Raw genomic sequence first — 18,263 nt, forward strand, 5'->3', positions numbered from 1 at the left:
CCGGAGGGAGCAGCCCTCTGGAGGCAGGATTGAGCTAGTGCCATCCCAGGGTATGCCTCCGTTGTCGTGGGTGGCTCGCCCACTCTTTAGTGTGGAATCGCCAAACCTTCTTTGCTCACCTTGTACGGAGGATCCAGGAGGCATCCCCATCATATTCCGGATTTTTTAGTGTGTCCTGGCAGACTTGTTTTGTGGCACATGTTTTCCCCGGATTGGGCTTTGCTGGAGAATAGGAAGAAGCCGCCTTATACCGAGTCAGATCCTTGGTCCCTCTAGCTTAGTATTATCTACATCAGGCCTGCTCAACTTAGGCGCCCCCCCCCCGCAATCTGTTTTTGAACTACAACTCCCATAATCCCCCACCACAGTGGCCAATAGCCAGGGATTCTGGGAGTTGTACGCCGGCATCTGCAGGAGGGCCGAAGTTGATCAGGTCTGGTCTACACTGATTGGCAGATGCCTCCCCAGGTAGGAGCCCCATCTGAAGATGCTGCCAGGGACTGAACCTGGGACCTTCTGCATGCAAGGATGCAGATGTTCTTCCACTGAGCTACGGCCCCATCCCCTAAGGGTATAATGCTCCCATGCAGTCACCCATCGAAATGCAAGCCAAGCTGGACCCTGCTTAGCAAAGGGGACAGTTCCTGCGTGCTACCAGAAGACCAGCTCTCCCCCTCAAACCTAGACTATAGCACTGTAATAAGTGCCATGTGGAACCATGGTTTTAATTCCGCATCCAGCTTATAGCAGAGATGCAGGGTCCCAGCAGTGCAAAAGGGTCCTAATGTGGATGCAGCCGTGGTTCCGATGCTCAGCTGGAGGCAGAAAGAAAGAATTCACTTCCAGAGGGGATTGGCTTCCAACCTTCTAAGTCATCAGGGGAGAGGAAGTGCAGGTGTGTTGAGCTTCCTGTCCCTACCTTTGGTTAAAACAAAGAGAACAATTCCAATGGTAACGGAATCAAGCATGTTGCTACTTTTTCCGTTACTGCAGCCATACACGTTTTCAAGTTGATATATTATGCATACTCACTGGCAAGAGAACATCTCCTACTATGAGGCCAGATTTTCACAAAACCCTTCAATATTATAGTGTCCAAAATGTGCAAAATACATATCTAATGGAATCAGAAATGATGTCCAAAAATGCTGATTCCGTTACTGGCACGTTTTTCATGTTTCAGACACTATCTATATAATACGTAAAGGTTTTGTAAAAAAAAATATGGCCTGTAGCAGATGTCCTCTTGCCAGTGGGAATTTTAATACCAACTTGAACATTTGCTAATGAGTACAGTTGTGCCTGATTGCTGTTACCCTTGGAATTGCCCCAGATTTCCCAACCCTGGTTCACATGTTGTTGGGCTACAACTCTTATTACCCACAGCCACAATGGCTGAAGACCAGTGTAGCTGGGGATGATGGGAGTTGTAGTCAAACAACCGCTGCGGGCCCAGGATTGGGTCCGAAGCTTCTCTGAGCCATTGATTCTCTTCTTTGCTTTTATTTTGCCTCAGACCCCCATATCTTGACCCCCGTATCTTGACTCCCGTATCTTTTGACTCCTGTATCTTTTTGCAGAAGTGACCCAGTTCACACCAGCCCTCATCTCGGAGAAGATTCTGCTCCGCTTGCTCAAACACCGTGACGTCATCCACGAACTGAAGTTTGACGAGGAGAACAAGAAGTCCCCCCAGCACTTCCTCTTCCAGCGGAACAAGCCGGCCGACTACTTCATCCTCATCCTGCAGGTAGCCAGTCTGCCCACCAGTGCTCCCCATAACAGGGATTCCCCGATGCTGTTGACTACAACTCCCATCAGCCACAGCCAAAGGCTGTTGCAGTTGGGCATGATGGGAGTTGTAGTCAGCGGCTTCGGGGAATCCCTGTTACAAGGAGTGCTGCTGGCCCCATTTGCAAAGAAGGCAGGCAGAGCTTGTGAAGAGGGAGAGCCGTGTTCCCAGACATCGTGGGGCGTTTGTTTTGGGCACAGGGTTGGATCTAGGGGTGGGGGGGATTTTGGGTTCACATTTGGCTGTGATTTGACCTACTAGCACAGGGGCTCCCAACCTTGGGTCAGAGCAGTGGTCCATCTAGCTCAGTATTCTCGACACCAGGCCTGCTCAACTTAGGCTCCCCAGCTGTTTTTGGACTGCAACTCCCATAATCCCCAGCCACAGTGGCCAATAGCCAGGGATTATGGGAGTTGTAGGCCAACATCTGCAGGAGGGTCTAAGTTGAGCAGCCCTGCTCTATACTGACTAGCAGTGGTGCAGGGACCTTAGTGGTGGTCTTTTCGTTGGCCCTGATGCGGAGGGGAAGGACTGTGAAAACCTCTTGCTTCAAAGCAGAACAGACCAGGGTCCCAGTCCTCATGAGGAGTGCTTTCTCCAACAAGACAGAAGACCCAGATTGGGTCCATTTATATAGGAACGTAGGAAGCCGCCTTATACCGAGTCAGACCCTTGGCCCATCTAGTTCAGTAGACTGTCTACACTGATGGGCAGCAGCTCTCCAGGGTTTCAGGCGGGAGTCTCTCCCAGCCCTACCTGGAGATGCTGCCAGGGATTGCGCCTGGGGCCTTCTGCATGCCAAGCAGGGGTTCTACTGCTGATCTGCAGCCCCCTCCCCAAAGGGGAACATCTTACAGCAGACAGTGCTCACTTGTAGTCACCCATCCAAATGCAAACCAAGGTGACCCCTGCTTAGCCAAGGGGGACCATTTATGCTCACTGCCGCAAGACCGGCTCTCCGCCCCAGAGATAGTTGGACTGCAACCCCCAACCCCAGCGACCGGTTGGCCCTGGTTGTGAGAACGGCCGGCTGAGACTTCTCTGCAGAACACGCTGGGGTTGAGGTGCCTAACATGACTGGACTAGGACCGGGGAGACCTGAGTTCAAATCCCCATTCAGCCATGAAACTTGCTGGGTGACTCTGGGCCAGTCACTTCTCTCTCAGCCTAGCCTACTTCACAGGGTTGTTGTGAGGAGAAACTCAAGTATGTAGTACACCGCTCTGGGCTCCTTGTAATAATAATAATAATAATAATAATAATAATAATAATAATAATAATAATAATAACGTGACTCTTTCTCTCTTGCTTATAGGGTAAGGTGGAGGTGGAAGCTGGCAAGGAGAACATGAAGTTTGAGACCGGGCCCTTCTCCTACTATGGGGTGATGGCCTTGAGTCCTTGCGTCGCAACCAGTAAGCCACCCACCCGACAACTCGAAAGGGCCGAATGGGGACAGGCGGGAGGGGTTGTGGCCACCGGCGCCCTTCCAAGGGGGGCGGGATCCCAGCTCCTTTGCTTTGTCTCCAGTGGGCCTTGGTGGAGCCCTCAAGGGCCAGGGCAGCCTACCAGAAGCCTGCGAGCGAAATCCGGCCCACAAAGTGTTTTCTGCCCGCTTCCCTGGTGGTCCCACCACACCTTATTGATTTATTATGAATGAACAAGATCTCTACCCAAGTTCAAGGGACTCAGTCTGGTCTGCAGACGGCCAGTCGGTTCTCCCTGGTCTTGGCCATGTTAGATGCTAGTCTTGTGCCATCTAGCGGTCAGTAGCTGTGCAAGAGGGAACGCTCTGTGTGTTGGATGCGGGAGAGTTGCTTCCCCACCACCTTTCAATGGGGTGCTTAAAAGATCTGGGGTGCCCCCCAGCCCCCACTCCCCCCACACTCTGATTATGATACTCAGCCATACCCTCCCCAAGCATAACAACATTTTTTTTTACAAAAGTCTCTACTATTATAACGTAGCACCTCCTGAAGGTGGAAGCAGCAGAGAGCTAGATGAGGCCAGGACTTCTCTTCCCTGGCTCCGTGCAGGGGCCACCCGATGCTGCTCTTCCTTTCTGGAAGAGGACACAGAAGAGGGGCGGGCTGATGAGATCGGGGGCTCTCTGAGCCATTCCTTGGGGGCCCGTGCCTCCTGGGCTGCCCCCTAAGCATGCGCCTGTGTTACCCTGCAAGCTCTTGGGAGTGTTCTTGACAGTCTTGGGTGGCTTGTTTTTGGACCCCCTGGGGATGATGGGAATTGTAGTTTAAAGACAAGAAGTTACCCAAGCCTAGCTTGGTTGACCTACCTAGTTGCTACCGTAGGCCTAGTCCGCCAGGGCTGACCCTCATTCATGCCTTCCCTACCTCGGTGCATTCATCTCTCATCCCGTCATTTTCCTGTTTGCCCCTCTGGGTCTAGCACCACCAATCCCACCCCATCGCCAGTCTCTTATACAGCGAGGGTCCTTGTACTCCAGGTTGTCAGGTAAACAGCCTTGGTGCATGGCGTTCGGGGGGTTCTTTCCTCCTTTGCCTGGTTTTTCGCATTGCAGGGGGATTGAATTAATTCAGCATTAAGTCACCTTCCACTTAATCCAGGAGTTCTCAAAGCTGGGTCCCCAGAGGTTGTCGGACTACAACTCCCATCACCCCCAGCCCCAGTGGCTGGGGATGATGGGAGTTGTAGTCCAACAACCTCTGGGGACCCAGTTTTGAGAACCCCTGACATAATCCACAAGTGTTGGTCATCATTGGTACCATCTCGGGGGAGGAATGCTCGTAGTAATTTTTGGCCATCTCTGTCCTCCCAAGGATAGAAAATAGACGATAGCATTGTTGCACTTGCAGCATTTGGGGTGTTATCACCCCTTCTTTATCCCTAACCCCAAACGATTGGAGTAAAATTGTCATCATTTTTGCACAGAGGAAGGGTTAGTCTAAGCATGAACAGATTATTGTACTCTCCCCAGGGAGTAATCTTTGGAAGACATTCCTGAGCATCTTCACTTCCATTCCTCTGACAACACTGATAAAACTTTATAGTCGTTTTTGTATTTCCAAAGCCTTTCAAACACCATTGCAGATTTGGCCACTGCAGGCCCGATGGCCAGGGCAATAAAAGAGAGGGAGGAGAGCTGGTCTTGCAGTAGCAAGCATGACTTACTTGTCTCCTTAGCTAAGCAGGGTCCACCCAAGTTGCATTTGAATGGGAGACTTAATGTATGAGCACTGTAAGATATTCCCCTTAAGGGACAGAGCCACTCTGAGAAGAGCATCTAGGTTCCAAGTTCCCTCCCTGGCAGCATCTCCAAGATAGGGCTGAGAGAGATTCCTGCCTGCAGCCTTGGAGAAGCCGCTGCCGGTCTGTGAAGACAATACTGAGCTAGATGGTCTGACTCAGTATATGGCAGCTTCCTATGTTCCTAAAAGCATGCCAACACACTGAAAGTAGAAAGTCTTGCAATTCCATCTCTTGGGGTGTCAACTGTTGACCTTGTCGAAAATCACACTGAGCATTCATCTCCCCAGATGGGACCAATCACCCCAACTGACTTCAGTACTAACTGGGGATATAGAAGCGGGGAGACTACTAACTTTGGGCTTCCTCTCATACTTCCTTATAAGTTCACCACACTAACTGCCTTGTTTTGTGCAAACACGCATGGTGTGGTAGACGGATTTGTTTGAACCAGGAGAGTTGCGGGTTCAAATCCCTCTGCATCCAACCAACTCACTTGAGTGCCCATGGGCCAGCCTCTCACTCTCATCCCAGTCTACCTTACTGGGCCATCAGGAAGACAAAATGGGCAAGTCTCCATCTGTTCTGCCCTGAGCAGTGTTCCCTCTAACTCGGCTTGAATCTGACAGATTCATAGAGCTCATTTGAAGACCTATGCTCAGGCGATACGGGCGGCAAAGAAGCGATTCTTTTCTGCCCGTATTGCATCCGCAAGTTCACGTCCGGTGGAGTTGTTCAGGGTTGTGAGAGGGCTAGTATGTGCCCCTCCTCCCTTGAATCAGAATTTTTGTTTTGTTTTGCTTTTGTTTTTAATTAATGTTTTACTCTTTAATCTTGTTGTAAACCACCCAGAGACATAGGTTTTGGGCGGTGTAAAAATATGAGAGAGAGAGAGAGAGAGAGAGAGAAATAACAGAGATTCCCAGATGTTGTTGACTACAACTCCCAGAATCCCCAGCGGTTGTGGCCTTTACTTGGGGATTATGGGAGTTGTAGTCAACAACAGCTGGGAATCCCTGTTAGAGGGAACACTCGCCCTGAGCACCTCTCCAGAACGGTGGCATTGAGATGTGATTGATTAAGACCAGCCCTGCACAACATAATCGATTTAATATTTATCTTTATAATTAATGTTACTGCAATAATAAATGCACTGAAAATTGACTTCACCCCACCCCCATACATCATCATGGTTGTTTCTGGCCCACTGGGACATGTGAGTTGTACACCCCTGATTAAGACTGATCATCTTAATCCATCGGGAGTTTTCTTGGTGCTTTCATATCTCCGGGTGCCAGCGCCTTCTGAAGTCCAGTTGGCGAGCATGCAGAGAAGGGCTTTCTCCATCGCTGCCCCCAAGCTGTGACATTCCCTCCCTTGGGAGGTCCAAGCTGCCCCATCCCTCTCCCTCTTTAGATGGGTGCTAACCTGCTTATTTTGCTTTTACCTTTTTGTGTGTTTTGACAGGTTGGCAGAGGGTGCTCGGTTTTGAAATGTGCTTGGTTACTGTTGTCTTGCTGGCTGTGTTATTTGTCAAGTGCTTTGGTGTTTGTTTACACAGAAAAGTAGTGTGCATATCTGTAAATAAATCTATCAAGTCCTTTAGAGGGAGCACCCTGCCCTAGTAAGGGTCTGTTTAGCAGGGGTGCTAAATATCTTAATTGGCCATTCGAGTGCCACTCTGAGGCAGAGTTTGTGGTTCTGCTGAGGAGGAATCGGCTGTCAGAATGAGGACTTGCTGGATCCACATTCCTGTGCTGCTGCACAAAGACCTGAGGAATCCTTGGTCCATTTCCAGAAGAGTTTTCCATTGCGTGTTACCAGGAAAACGGAACCCACTTGGTTGTCTCACTCAGGGTTTCCCAATCCTTGAGGCCTCAGATGCTGATGGACTACAACGCCATCATCCCCAGCCACAGTGAACGCTATTGGGGCTGGGGTTGATGGGAGTCATCGTCCATCAGCAGCTCGGGACCCAAAGTTGGGTACCTCTGCTCCCAGCTCTGTAATCTCCTGCCTGTCATGATCCTTCTGATGGCCCACAGTTCCCTGATGCCAGATTCTAGCCATTGGGCAAAGAAGCACCTTTCAATGGCGATTCCCTCAATAGTCGGCCCTATGCTGGCCTAGCAGAGCATCTCTCCAGAGCTGTGAGCCCCTTGGGGACAGGGAGCCATCTTCTTATTACCCTTTTTTTCTTGTAAACCACTTTGAGAACCTTTTTGCTGAAAAGCAGTTTTTGTTTGTTTGTTTGTTTGTTTGTTTGTTTGTTTGTTTGTTTGTTTTTGAAATTTTCTTATACACTGCCTCCTCCCAAGACTCTAGGCAGTGGACAACAACAATACCAATCATTTGTTTTATTTTATTCAATTTCTATACCACCACCCTTCCAAAAATGGGTCAGGGCGGTTTACACAGAGGAATAACAAACAAACAAATAAGAGGGATCCCTATCCCCAAAGGGCTTACAGTCTAAAAAGAAACATGGGATAGACACCAGCAACAGTGGAGGGGTATTGTGTTGGGGGTGGATAGGGCCAGTTACTCTCCCCCTGCTAAATAAAGAGAATCACCATGTTAAAAGGTGCCTCTTTGCCAAGTTAGCAGGGGAAAATAATAATAATAATAATAATTATTATTATTATTATTATTATTATTATTAATTAATTAATTAATTAAAGGGCAAACGCCTGGTGAAACAGGTGGGTCTTGAGAAGGGCCTTAAAGCAGTTAGAGAGGGGGCTGAATGAATGGGGGGGGGAGTGTTCCAAAGAAGAGGGGTAGCCACAGAGAAGGCCTTCCTATGGGCCCAGACACCACACACTACACCAGGGCCTGGGACACTAAGGAGGGCCAGCCGAGAAGACCTCACAGGTCAGGATACAACTTGCCGAGAGAGGCGATCCCGGAGATGTACAGGTGCTAAGCCCATAAGGGTTTTGTAGGTGGGAACCGGCACTTTGAATTGGACCCGGAAACTATTGTTCTAAGTATGTAAATAATAGTTGTGGCCATAGCTCCACACTGCTCTTCCCACGTCTGCCAGCTTTGCTGCTCTGAATTTTTTGAACCAAGTTAAACCCAGAAGCTCGGGTCTGGCACGTTAGTGTATGCATCCTCCCGTCCTCCTCTTATGCTCCCAGAAGACTGCGATCCTGTGCAGAGTTACTTGGGCGTCCGTCCCAGCGGGCCATTTCCAGGTGACTGTGCAGAGGGTCAGACTGTGCAGCACCCACTCTGGGGGAAAGAATAATTCGTTCCATTAAAAATATCCTTCCCTCCTCATGCCCCCCATCCTTTGCTCATGCTGAATAACACAACAGTTGCCCTTTTTCTTTAAACTTGTGTCCTTTTATGGTGGGCGAGGAGGATATTCCAAGCAGAGGGAGAGGGGAGGGCCGTGTGGTTCCTGGATCCTCCTTAGAAATGTAGGAAGCTACCTTGTATGGAGTCAGATCCTTGGTCCATTCGGTTCAGTGTTGTCTGCACTGACGGGCAGTGGCTCTCCGGGGTTTTAGACAGGAGTCTTTCCCAGCCCTCCCTGGAGATGCTGCCAAGGATTGAACGTGGGGCCTTCTGCCTGCAAGCCCTGCTTAGCAAAAGAGACCCCTGGACTTACGCTTTCTCCGTGTCTAGTTTCAGAAGTCCGCTCCCCGTCTCACATGAGCAACCTGAACCGCTCGGCGTCCCTCTGCTACCACGAGCGGTCCGATTCCATCTCCTCCACCTTCAGCGGCAGCAACAACCAGCTTAACTCCACCGCCAGCTCCCAGTACATCTCGGACTTCAGCGTCCGTGCCCTCACAGACCTGCAGTATATCAAGGTAAGGCGCCTAGTTCTCGGGGAGCTGGCAGACCTGTATGGAGGCCAGGGGCAGGCACCCTTGGCCCTCCGCCTGTTGCTGGACTACAATTCCCATCATCCCCAGTCACAACTGGGACCCCGATCTAGGCCATAGTGCGTTTGGATTGCAGGTAAGGGACTCCCATGCTTGACTTATCCTCCATTCCAAAAAAATGCACTTGGTGTGGAAAGCTAGTATGTCTGAGACTTCGTCTTCTGCTTGACACGATAGTTTTCTGCGTGGGGGGAATTCTTTGGTACTAGCTTATCCCACGCAGAGTATCTGTGCTCTAGGAATTTTGTCTCCTTGCTTCCCGCCGCAGCCCCTGCTTTATTGCTCACTCTCTGCCACCCGCTTGCTTGCTTGCTCTCTGCTATCCCTCCCCTTCACTCACCCGCTCGCTCACACCCCCCTCCTCCTCTTGCTCGCGCCCCGCCCTCAGCTCGCTCTGGTTTCGCTCACTCCAAACCACCAGCCTCTGCCATCCCAAGTCTCCTTGCAAGGAGGGTGGCTGTGCCGGGGCTCTCGGTGCACTCACCAGCTCCAGCTCCTCTGTTCTCCTCGCAAGGAGACTGGGCGGGTCGACGGAGGCCAGTGGTTGGAGCTGACCTAGGCCGCCTCCGCAATGCTGCTCCTCAATGTTTCTGCTGCCGCATCGCCGCCTCCACCTCATCCCTCCCTCCCTCCCTCCCTCTGCCGCCCTCCTGCTCCTCATCGGCAGCAGCTGCCCCTTTGTCTGCCGCTCAGTCCTACTGCATGCCTTCCCTTTCTCTCATCAGAACTCTCGCGAGATGTGCCACGCACCATGGGATTTGCTACATATGCCCTTAATGTTATATATAGATGTAGAGATATAGATATAGATAGGTGTGTGTGTGTGTGTGTGTGTGTGTGTGTGTGTGTGTGTGTATTGATGGTGATTCCCCCACATTGACTCCCACCTGTAGTCTAGTGAGCGTGCCCTGTGGGAACTTTAGCCAGGGACAGATGTATTCCTTTCTAGCACAGAACCAAGTTCCATACTTTAAAATGAGTACCATGCGGAGCATTGCAACGAGGCCTCCTGTTTCAAGAAGCATTCCTTGATGAGTGGTATGAGCTGGATTTGTATCTTGGGTCAAGATGGCATCCCCCAGCCCAGGTGTTTTGATGGCGGTGGCTGCTGCTGCCGCTGCTGGAAGTCTAATATAAAACACCCCCAGGAAAAAATATATTTTCAAAAACAAATCTGCTGCTCAGTTAACAGAGTGTGTGTGTTGATCAAATGCTGGAGCCTGATTCCTTGCCCCTCTTTCTGCACCCCGCAGGTCACCCGCCTCCAGTACCAGAACGGGCTGATGGCTTCCCGCCTCGAGAGCTGCCCCCCGTCTCCGGAAGGGGCCCCCCCTAAATTGGACACCTCCTTGTCAGAAAAGGGGGATTCCTCAGCCGCCGACGAAATGACCAGCCTTTTGAACGAGAGGAACTGCCAGCATAACAAGTCTAACCACAGCCCCCCTGACAACGTGGTCTGACCCTGGTCCTTTGGCAGCCTGGCTCGCCTCGCCTCGCCTCGCCTCGGCCATTCTCTTCCAAAGACAGCCGCCTGGGCGGGGGTGCCCACGAGGGGATTGCAGTCATGCGGCGAGAAACCTCAGGGAGCGTTTGCAGGCGGGGCGGGGGGAGCAAGAGACCCCCTCCCCTGCACAAACTGATGGTTCTCTCTAAGGTGTCCCCCCCAGGCCACACCCCCTTCTGCGGCTTCTTCTGAAGGGCGGCCCCGCCTGGACCGTGACTGCTGCCTCTAACAAGGATACGGGTCCTGGATGCTAAAGGGAATCCCGGCCGGAGCCTGCCAGCGCCAGAGTGACCTGCCCTGATCGGGACTCCGCCGGGTTTGCGTTTCGGCCGGGTGGGGCATCGGCTCCCCCGATGCGGTTTCCAAAGGGAGCTCCCTCGCTGCTTTTTCACTCCCGCGGCTTTTTTGGTTCGGACAGGCGGAAGTGGAGACAAAGCGATGCCGTTACCGGGCGTGCTTGGAAGGGAGCACTGCCACCCGGGAGCTGGCCCCATCCTGGTTCCCTCGTCCGCAGCCGGTGTGGGGGGGGGCAGTGTCGACCCATTCCCTGTCTGCATTCCAGAGTTGCGTAGGTACAGAGACTGCACAGAACTCGCCAGAGGGGGTTGAGAACAACACCGGGGGGGGGAGCAGTGGGACAGAAACAGCTGTCCATGGATAGGAAAGGGCCCTTTGCTCGTCTCAGGGAGTTCTGAATCTTGAGTGTTATCTGGGGTTCTGCCGTTCTTTCCCCCCCCCTTCCCAATCAAGTCTGTTGGGTTCCCAAGCTTGGTTCCCCGGTGACTTGGACTACAAATCCCATCATCCCCCGCCGCCAAAGACCATTGGGGCTGGGGTGATGGGAGTTGTAGTCCAGCATTTGGAGACCCAAGCTTCAGGACCCCTGGAGTAGGAGGAACACATCTGACAAGCAGTGGGAGCTATGCGGGGGTTTTAGGGTTGCTGAAACCCGTCCCCTCGCCTTCCTCGGAGAGAGCTCCGTTTCGGGGGGCATTGCTGTTACCCGAGAACAAATTCTGTCTCCGTTGTGTCCCAGGCTAACATCCGTCTCAAAAAAATCTTGCAAGAAGGCCTGGTTTACTCATGCATCGGAACAAGATGGTAGCATGCCTGAGGTGGCAGAACAAACCGTAGATGACGCCAAGGATCACCGTCTTTAATGATCCCTGATGTTTTTAAAAAAACCAAGCAAACTGCAGCAAGGAGAGAGATGGCCAGTATATTTCCCCCCTGATGTTTTTTAACTCACAGGGACTCACTTTTTCTTCTTATTAATTGAGGAGGGAGTTCGATCCTCCACATACGCGATCTGCAATGGTGTCATCCAAAGGTTCTCAAATTTGGGTCCCTGGGTGTTGATGGACTACAACTCCCATTGTCCTCAGCTGCAGTGGATGATGGGAGTTGTAGTCCAGCAACATCTGGGGTCCCAGGTTTGAGAACCCCTGGAGTAGTCCATTCTACACCTCATTTGCTGTAGAGGTCAATCAGGCCAAGAAACTCCCTGACTTCTAATTTCAAGGTACCATGTTTCTGTCCCCTGCTTAGTAGACCTGATGGTAGTCACAGAAATGGTTGTGGGACATGGTTTGTGGTGGCTTTGAGCTCACGGGGTTGACGGTAGCACGGGGAAGTGGCACACGGGGCTGTCTGGGGAGGAGGTGCGATTTCAGATGCAGGACTTCTGAGCATCTCCTTGCTGAGATGCCTCTGAATATGTGGCCATAATTGTAATAATAAATTTGTCTTCATTTTGTCCCTGTTAGGCCTCCTTTAGATCTAAACTAATCTTGGTTTGCTTGTTTAGCCCCATGGAGGCAATTCTTGGCTGGCACGTCTCAACATAGAATCAATCCATTCAATCAGTTTTTACGGGGCCGTGACATCCAAAGGAGCTCGCATCCCCTTCATCCTTCTGTTGTGATAAATCAGAGGTGGCCAACCTGAGGCTCCCTGGCTGTGATCCAGACTACAAATCCCATCACACACACCCACTGCACTACATTGCAGCATGGGGTGATGGGAGTTGTAGTCTGAACTGCAGCCAGAGAGCCTCATTTTGGCCACCCCGTGATAAACTATTTTCTGCAGAGTGAGACTGGGATATGAACACAGGAAGGTTAATTTTCAACGGTTGAATGCCAAGACAAAACGGTTGTCTGGATCAGGGATTCTCAATGTTGGGTCCCCAGATGTTTTTGGACTTCAGCTCCCATAATCCCTAACCAAAGGCCACTGGGGCTGGGGATTATGGAAGTCCAAAAACATCTGGGGACCTAACGTTGAGAATCCCTGGTCTGGATCGAAAAGTCAACAAATTCAGTCAAATGCGATCCAGTCATTGCAGTCAGTCAGGGGTGCTATTCGGCAAGGGTTCTTGAACTTGGGTCCCCGGAAATGGTTGGACTGCAGCTCCACTGGCCCTTTGGCCACTGTGGCTGAGGATTTGTAGTCCCACGTCGGGAAACCACTGCCAGGTGCAGATTAGGGCAGTGCATTGGCTTCCTCGGATTCTTTACATTTCTTAGCAAATGGGTTTTGATGAGCACTGGAGATGGCCGTCCCAAAGAATTCCTTTAGTGCAAGCCTTCACATGTTTCTCCCCCTCTCTTAATGCTAGAATTTGGGGTGGTTGGACGATGTTGATTGGCAGTCGTTCAAACCATCGAAAGTGCTTCACACTTCAGAAGTATTTTGTCTATGCCACTAGTTGGATGCCTTTTGAAGGGGGATTCCACAGATTCATGGAGGATAGGCTTGTCCGTACCCATCAGCCGCAATGGCGAAATGAAACCTCCCTGTCCAGAGGCTGTTATCTCTGAATGCTGGGGGGAGGGGGAGCAAAAGTAGGAAACGGCCATTGCCTCCATCCATTGCTGGTGGACTTCATGCAGGCATTGGACTCGCCACTACCAGAAGCAAAATGGTGGGACAGAAGGATGGCTCTTCCTATGTTCACTTAGACCAGTGCTCTTCATTGCAAGGCCTGGGGGCCATCAGCCCTAAGCACAATTCCCTGACTAATTGTTTATTGGGCCTGTGTGAAGTGTTGACTAAAGTTGAATACTCTGCACACTTCCCTGGCATCATGTGGAGACGGCCATTCTCACTGGAACATAGGAAACTGCCATATACTGAGTCAGACCATGAGTCCATCTAGCTCAGGATTGTCTACACAGACTGGCAGCGGCTTCTCCAAGGCTGCAGGCAGGAATCTCTTTCAGCCCTATCTTGGAGATGCTGCCAGGGAAGAAACTTGGCACCTTCTGCTCTTCCCAGAGCGGCTCCATCCCCTAAGGGGAATATCTTACAGTGCTCACACTTCTAGTCTCCCATTCATATGCAGTCAGGGTGGACCCTGCTTAGCTAAGGGGACAAGTCATGCTTGCTACCACAAGACCAGCTCTGCACTTTGCCACTGCATCGGTGGGGCTCGCTTAAGGGAAACGGAGGCCTCGAGTCCTGCACCGTCTTGGAAGGCTTGCACCGAGTGCTGGGCAGCCCTTCCCAGACCTATCTTCCTCTTTAGAGAGGGCTCCAACTTTCTTAAGGGGCCCTCCCAGCCCTGAGAAGTGCATTACTGTGCAGAGATGAGTGGGGAAATGGCTCTCACCTTGAATGTTTTGGGGGTTTTTTTGCCCAAGTGACCCCTGCTTGAAAAATCTGGATATTAAGAGCGATTGCAGCATATTCTCTAAAGGCAGAGCAAACACAGCTTCGCAACTGAAATCTGCACACTAGTACCTCAAATGATGCTTTGGAAAGTTGTTCCCTTTCAGCCTCAGATGGGAGGTCTAAGGTGGTTGTGTGTAGTGTTGTTGTTTTTAGGGTACACATGAACATATATGTCCACCTTATTAAGCAAAATTCAAAAATCGCTCACAAAGCTGTTTTGGGGATTGGAAGGGAAGCGTGTTAATGAGGAGACAGGCACTAGGCAGTAGATGCCCACTGCAAGTGACTTTTTGCAGGTGAATGTTAAAACCAAAAACCTGCAGAATAAAGTACTTGGTGTTCTTGTTTTGTTTCCCCCAGAGCTTGTTCCAAGATAGAAAACAATTATGTGTGCTCTTGACGCTCTCGGATCACCTCTGCTGCTATTGTGGATGGGATGCACCTCAGAATAATGAATACGAGTATTTATATACTGTTTTTCAACCAAATTTCCCAAAGCGGTTTACATAGATATAAATAAAACGGCTCCCTGTCCCCAAAGGGCTCACAGTCTAAAAAAGAAACATAAGACAGGAGGATGGATGAGGATGGATAGGGCCAGTTGTTCTCCCCCTGCTAAATATAAGAGAATCACCACTTTTAAAAGGTGCTCCGTTAGCTGGGTTCTGCTAACTGGGTTAACACAGCTCTCAAACTCTATGGTAGTCGTAGAAAAATTGAGTGGCCAAGGTGTTTGGAGTGCATGAGAATTCCTAGCGTCAGCACCATTAGCGGTGCTGCGAATTAAAGGCAAGTCATGTTCTCGTAGCCCCATCCACAGAACATGACATAAAGGGAATGGAGAACTGCCAATGTTTCAGCCAGCCTCTATAGCTGTGCCTCTAACAGCAGTTGATCTGCAGATGTTAGCGAGTGATCATGTATTTTGCTCTGTGCTCTGATCTGGGGTTTTCCCCAAGTGGCCCATTGGCAACCCTACGGCCAGGATGTGTTCCTACAGGGATTTGGGGCTCAGCAGGGATGAAACTCACTGGGAGATGAAATTTTGGTTCCGCCTGCAGGTTGCCAGTTGGCCGTCTCTGATCTCTGCTCTCTTCCAAGGGGCTGGTTCTCTCGAGCAAAGTCTGGGCCGGAGGAGTGACCAGTCAAGCTCCAAGCCCCCTGCGTAGTCCAAGAAGCAACCATGTGTTAGCAAAACACTGAGATACGAGGAGTGGGGAGTAATCGTCTGCTGGCCTTGATCTGGATAGGGCAACAGCAGTTCACCCAAATCATGAATCCAGCACTGTATCAAAGGAGGAGAGAAAGCATGTCCTGCCCCGTCCTATCCAGCTTGCGGCTAGCAGATGACCACTTCCCCTCCTGCGATCTCGATTTTTGCCAACACATGGCCATTCCATTTCCACACATGGAGCCTGGAACCTGGCTGGACAACACTCCTTAGATTTGTTCTCACAACTGGCAGCTGGGCAGGAGGTTGTGGGGAGCCTAGCATTCTAGCCGGCCTAAAGGAGGCTGTAGAGCGGGCTGCACATTTCCGATTGCAGAGTACAGGAGAGTCGTCGGAAAAGACCGCAGGACTCCTTTGCATATCTAGGCCAAGCCAGCCACGGCCATTCCTGCCTCCCTTCCTGCCTCTGTCTCTAAGCTGAACTGACATTGACATGTTGGGTTTGTTAGCAATACTTGATTTTGGGACTCCGGGGGTAGGAAAGTATCTCCTTCCTTTGCCATGTGGCTTTTTCAGAAAACTATGCAGGAGGCCAAGATCCACTACAGCCTGGAAACTGGCGTCCCCTTTTTTCTCTCGCAGGGACATCTTTGTGCTTTTTCAGCAGCTTTAATTTAATTGGACTGTAAACGTGTTTCATTTGAATGTAGGGTTGGGTTTGTTTTTTTTGGTCTGACTTCAGTTTTCTGTTTTGTGTGTGCGTGTTGGGAGGGGTGGATTGTTGGGGTTTTACTTCCCTCCTTTTTATTATTATTATTATTCCTAAGGAAAGCACAGTGGTTTCTGAACTTTTGCCCCTTTGTGGGTGACATGATGTAATTTATTGTCATTTTTCCCCCTGATTTTAAAATACAGACACTAAACTCAAGATCCTAGCTCCTTTGCGGGAGATATGCTTTTAAAAAATTATTATTAAATAAATACTATCAAATCAAAGTGTGGTGAGATATGCTGCTCTCTTTGAAAGTTTTTGAATTATTATTTTTCTTTAATTTCAGGGACCGCAAGGCTACAATGTGACACGTATGCTTACTTGAAAGTAGTTTGCATTTAACTCAGTGGAACATTATCCAAGGGCACCATCCACCTTGGGTTACCTGGGTTGTTTTCTTTTAACCTGTGCTTCTGCACCTCTCCAAATAGTGAAAAGCTTCATCTGCTGATTTCTGCAGATGAAACCGCTGTTAAAAGCACAGAAGCATACTAGTTCCTCTCTTTCCCCACTACCCACTGGTCAGCGGCAACACTACAACCCACCAGGAAGTTCTCCTGCAAAGGATGCATCAGAATGAATGGTAGTACAGCCCAGCTCCTGTTCATTTTGGTGGGACTTTGCAGGAGACTTCTTAGTGCAGGTGTGGGCAAACCTGGCCCTCCCATCTATTGCTGGACTACAATTCCCATCATGCCCAGCTACAATATACGCTCTCTGAACCAATAGCCTGACTCTGGATAAAGTAGCTTCATGCATGATCAGACTTCAGTGCACCTGTCCATGCCAAAAGCCTGTGTAAACCAGCGTACCAGCTGGAACGGACACTTTGTCTAATGAGGCAGCGAATACCTCTATGTTTTTATTATGACAGCTGAACAGTATCCCCCTGCTAAAAAGCAATATACTTGTGGAGGAGAGCTGGTCTTGTGGTAGCAAGCATGACTTGTCTCCTTTGCTAAGCAGGGCCTGCCTTGGTTTGCATTTGTATGGGTGCCCACCTGTGACCACTGTAAGATATTCCCCTTCAGAGGTGGAACCGCTCTGGAAAGCGCATATATGTTCCAAGTTCCCTCCCTGGCAGCATCTCCAAGATAGGGCTGAGAGAGATTCCTGCCTGCAACCTTGGAGAAGCCGCTGCCAGTCTGTGTAGACCAGTGATTCTCAAACTTGGGTCCTCAGGTGTTATTGGACTTCAACTCCCATAATCCCCAGCCTCAGGTTGGGGATTATGGGAGTTGAAGTCCAATAACACCTGAGGACCCAAGTTTGAGAATCACTGGTGTAGACAATGCTGAGCTAGATGGACCAAGGGTCTGACTCAGTATATGGCAGCTTCCTATGTTCCTAGGTAAAGCGAGATAACACGATATATTTGTTTGGTAGCTTACTGCAGCATTTATCACATTGTAATAGGAAGTGTGCATCCGCACACGCACACACACCTATTACAGGGGGTCCCAACTGTAGCTCTCCAGATGTACTACAACTCCCATCATCCCCAGCCACAATGGCCTTCAGAAAAGAGTGGCTATGCAAGATGGATTGCAAAGCCATATTTCCCATCCAATAGCAATCACCCTTCATCCCAACAAGGGCCAAAACAGCTCCTGGCTTCATGCGGTTGTTGCTGCTAGGTGGTATCTAAGCAAGATGTTCTCTCCATTCATACGCCCATTTAATCTCCAGATTGAAGACACTGCCACACACAGCTCAGAATCCAGGTCTATACCCAGTTTTAATCACCATCTTGAAATTACACACTGTTGTGCCTATTAACATGATGTACTGCAGCGGAGAAGTAACTTGCCTAGGGAGCAAGAGGTTACTGCTTCAAATCCTTGCTGGTATATCGGGCAGCAGCGATATAGGAAGATGCTGAAAGGCATCATCTCATACTGCATGGGAGGAGGCAATGGTAAACTCCTGTATTCTACCAAAGACAACCACAGGGCTCTGTGGTTGCCAGGAGTTGACAACAACTTGATGGCACACTTTACTTACTATTATTATTTACATTTATATCTCGCTCTTCCTCCAAGGAGCCCAGAGCAGTGTACTACATACTTAGGTTTCTTCTTACAACAACCCTGTGAAGTAGGTTAGGCTGAGAGAGAAGTGGCTGGCCCAGAGTCACCCAGCAAGTATCATGGCTGAATGGGGATTTGAACTCGGGTCTCCCCGGTCCTAGTCCAGCACTCTAAACACTACACCACGTGCACAGC

The 18,263-nt window shown here is 50.2% G+C and overlaps 1 protein-coding gene across 1 annotated transcript in view; it reads left to right on the top strand.

The window, feature by feature from the left end:
* CNNM4 (cyclin and CBS domain divalent metal cation transport mediator 4) overlaps window positions 1–16,262 on the top strand; it is a 56,561-nt gene extending 40,299 nt beyond the window's left edge. The window contains exons 4-7 of the mRNA XM_053270113.1: window positions 1,581–1,750; window positions 3,108–3,207; window positions 8,654–8,841; window positions 10,170–16,262. Coding sequence (XP_053126088.1) covers window positions 1,581–1,750; window positions 3,108–3,207; window positions 8,654–8,841; window positions 10,170–10,376 — 665 coding nt within the window. The 3' untranslated portion in view covers window positions 10,377–16,262. The remainder of the gene's footprint in view (window positions 1–1,580; window positions 1,751–3,107; window positions 3,208–8,653; window positions 8,842–10,169) is intronic.
* The last annotated feature ends 2,001 nt before the right edge of the window (window positions 16,263–18,263 follow it).

This window comes from Hemicordylus capensis, chromosome 8 (assembly GCF_027244095.1).
Source record: "Hemicordylus capensis ecotype Gifberg chromosome 8, rHemCap1.1.pri, whole genome shotgun sequence".
Lineage (NCBI taxonomy): Eukaryota > Metazoa > Chordata > Lepidosauria > Squamata > Cordylidae > Hemicordylus > Hemicordylus capensis.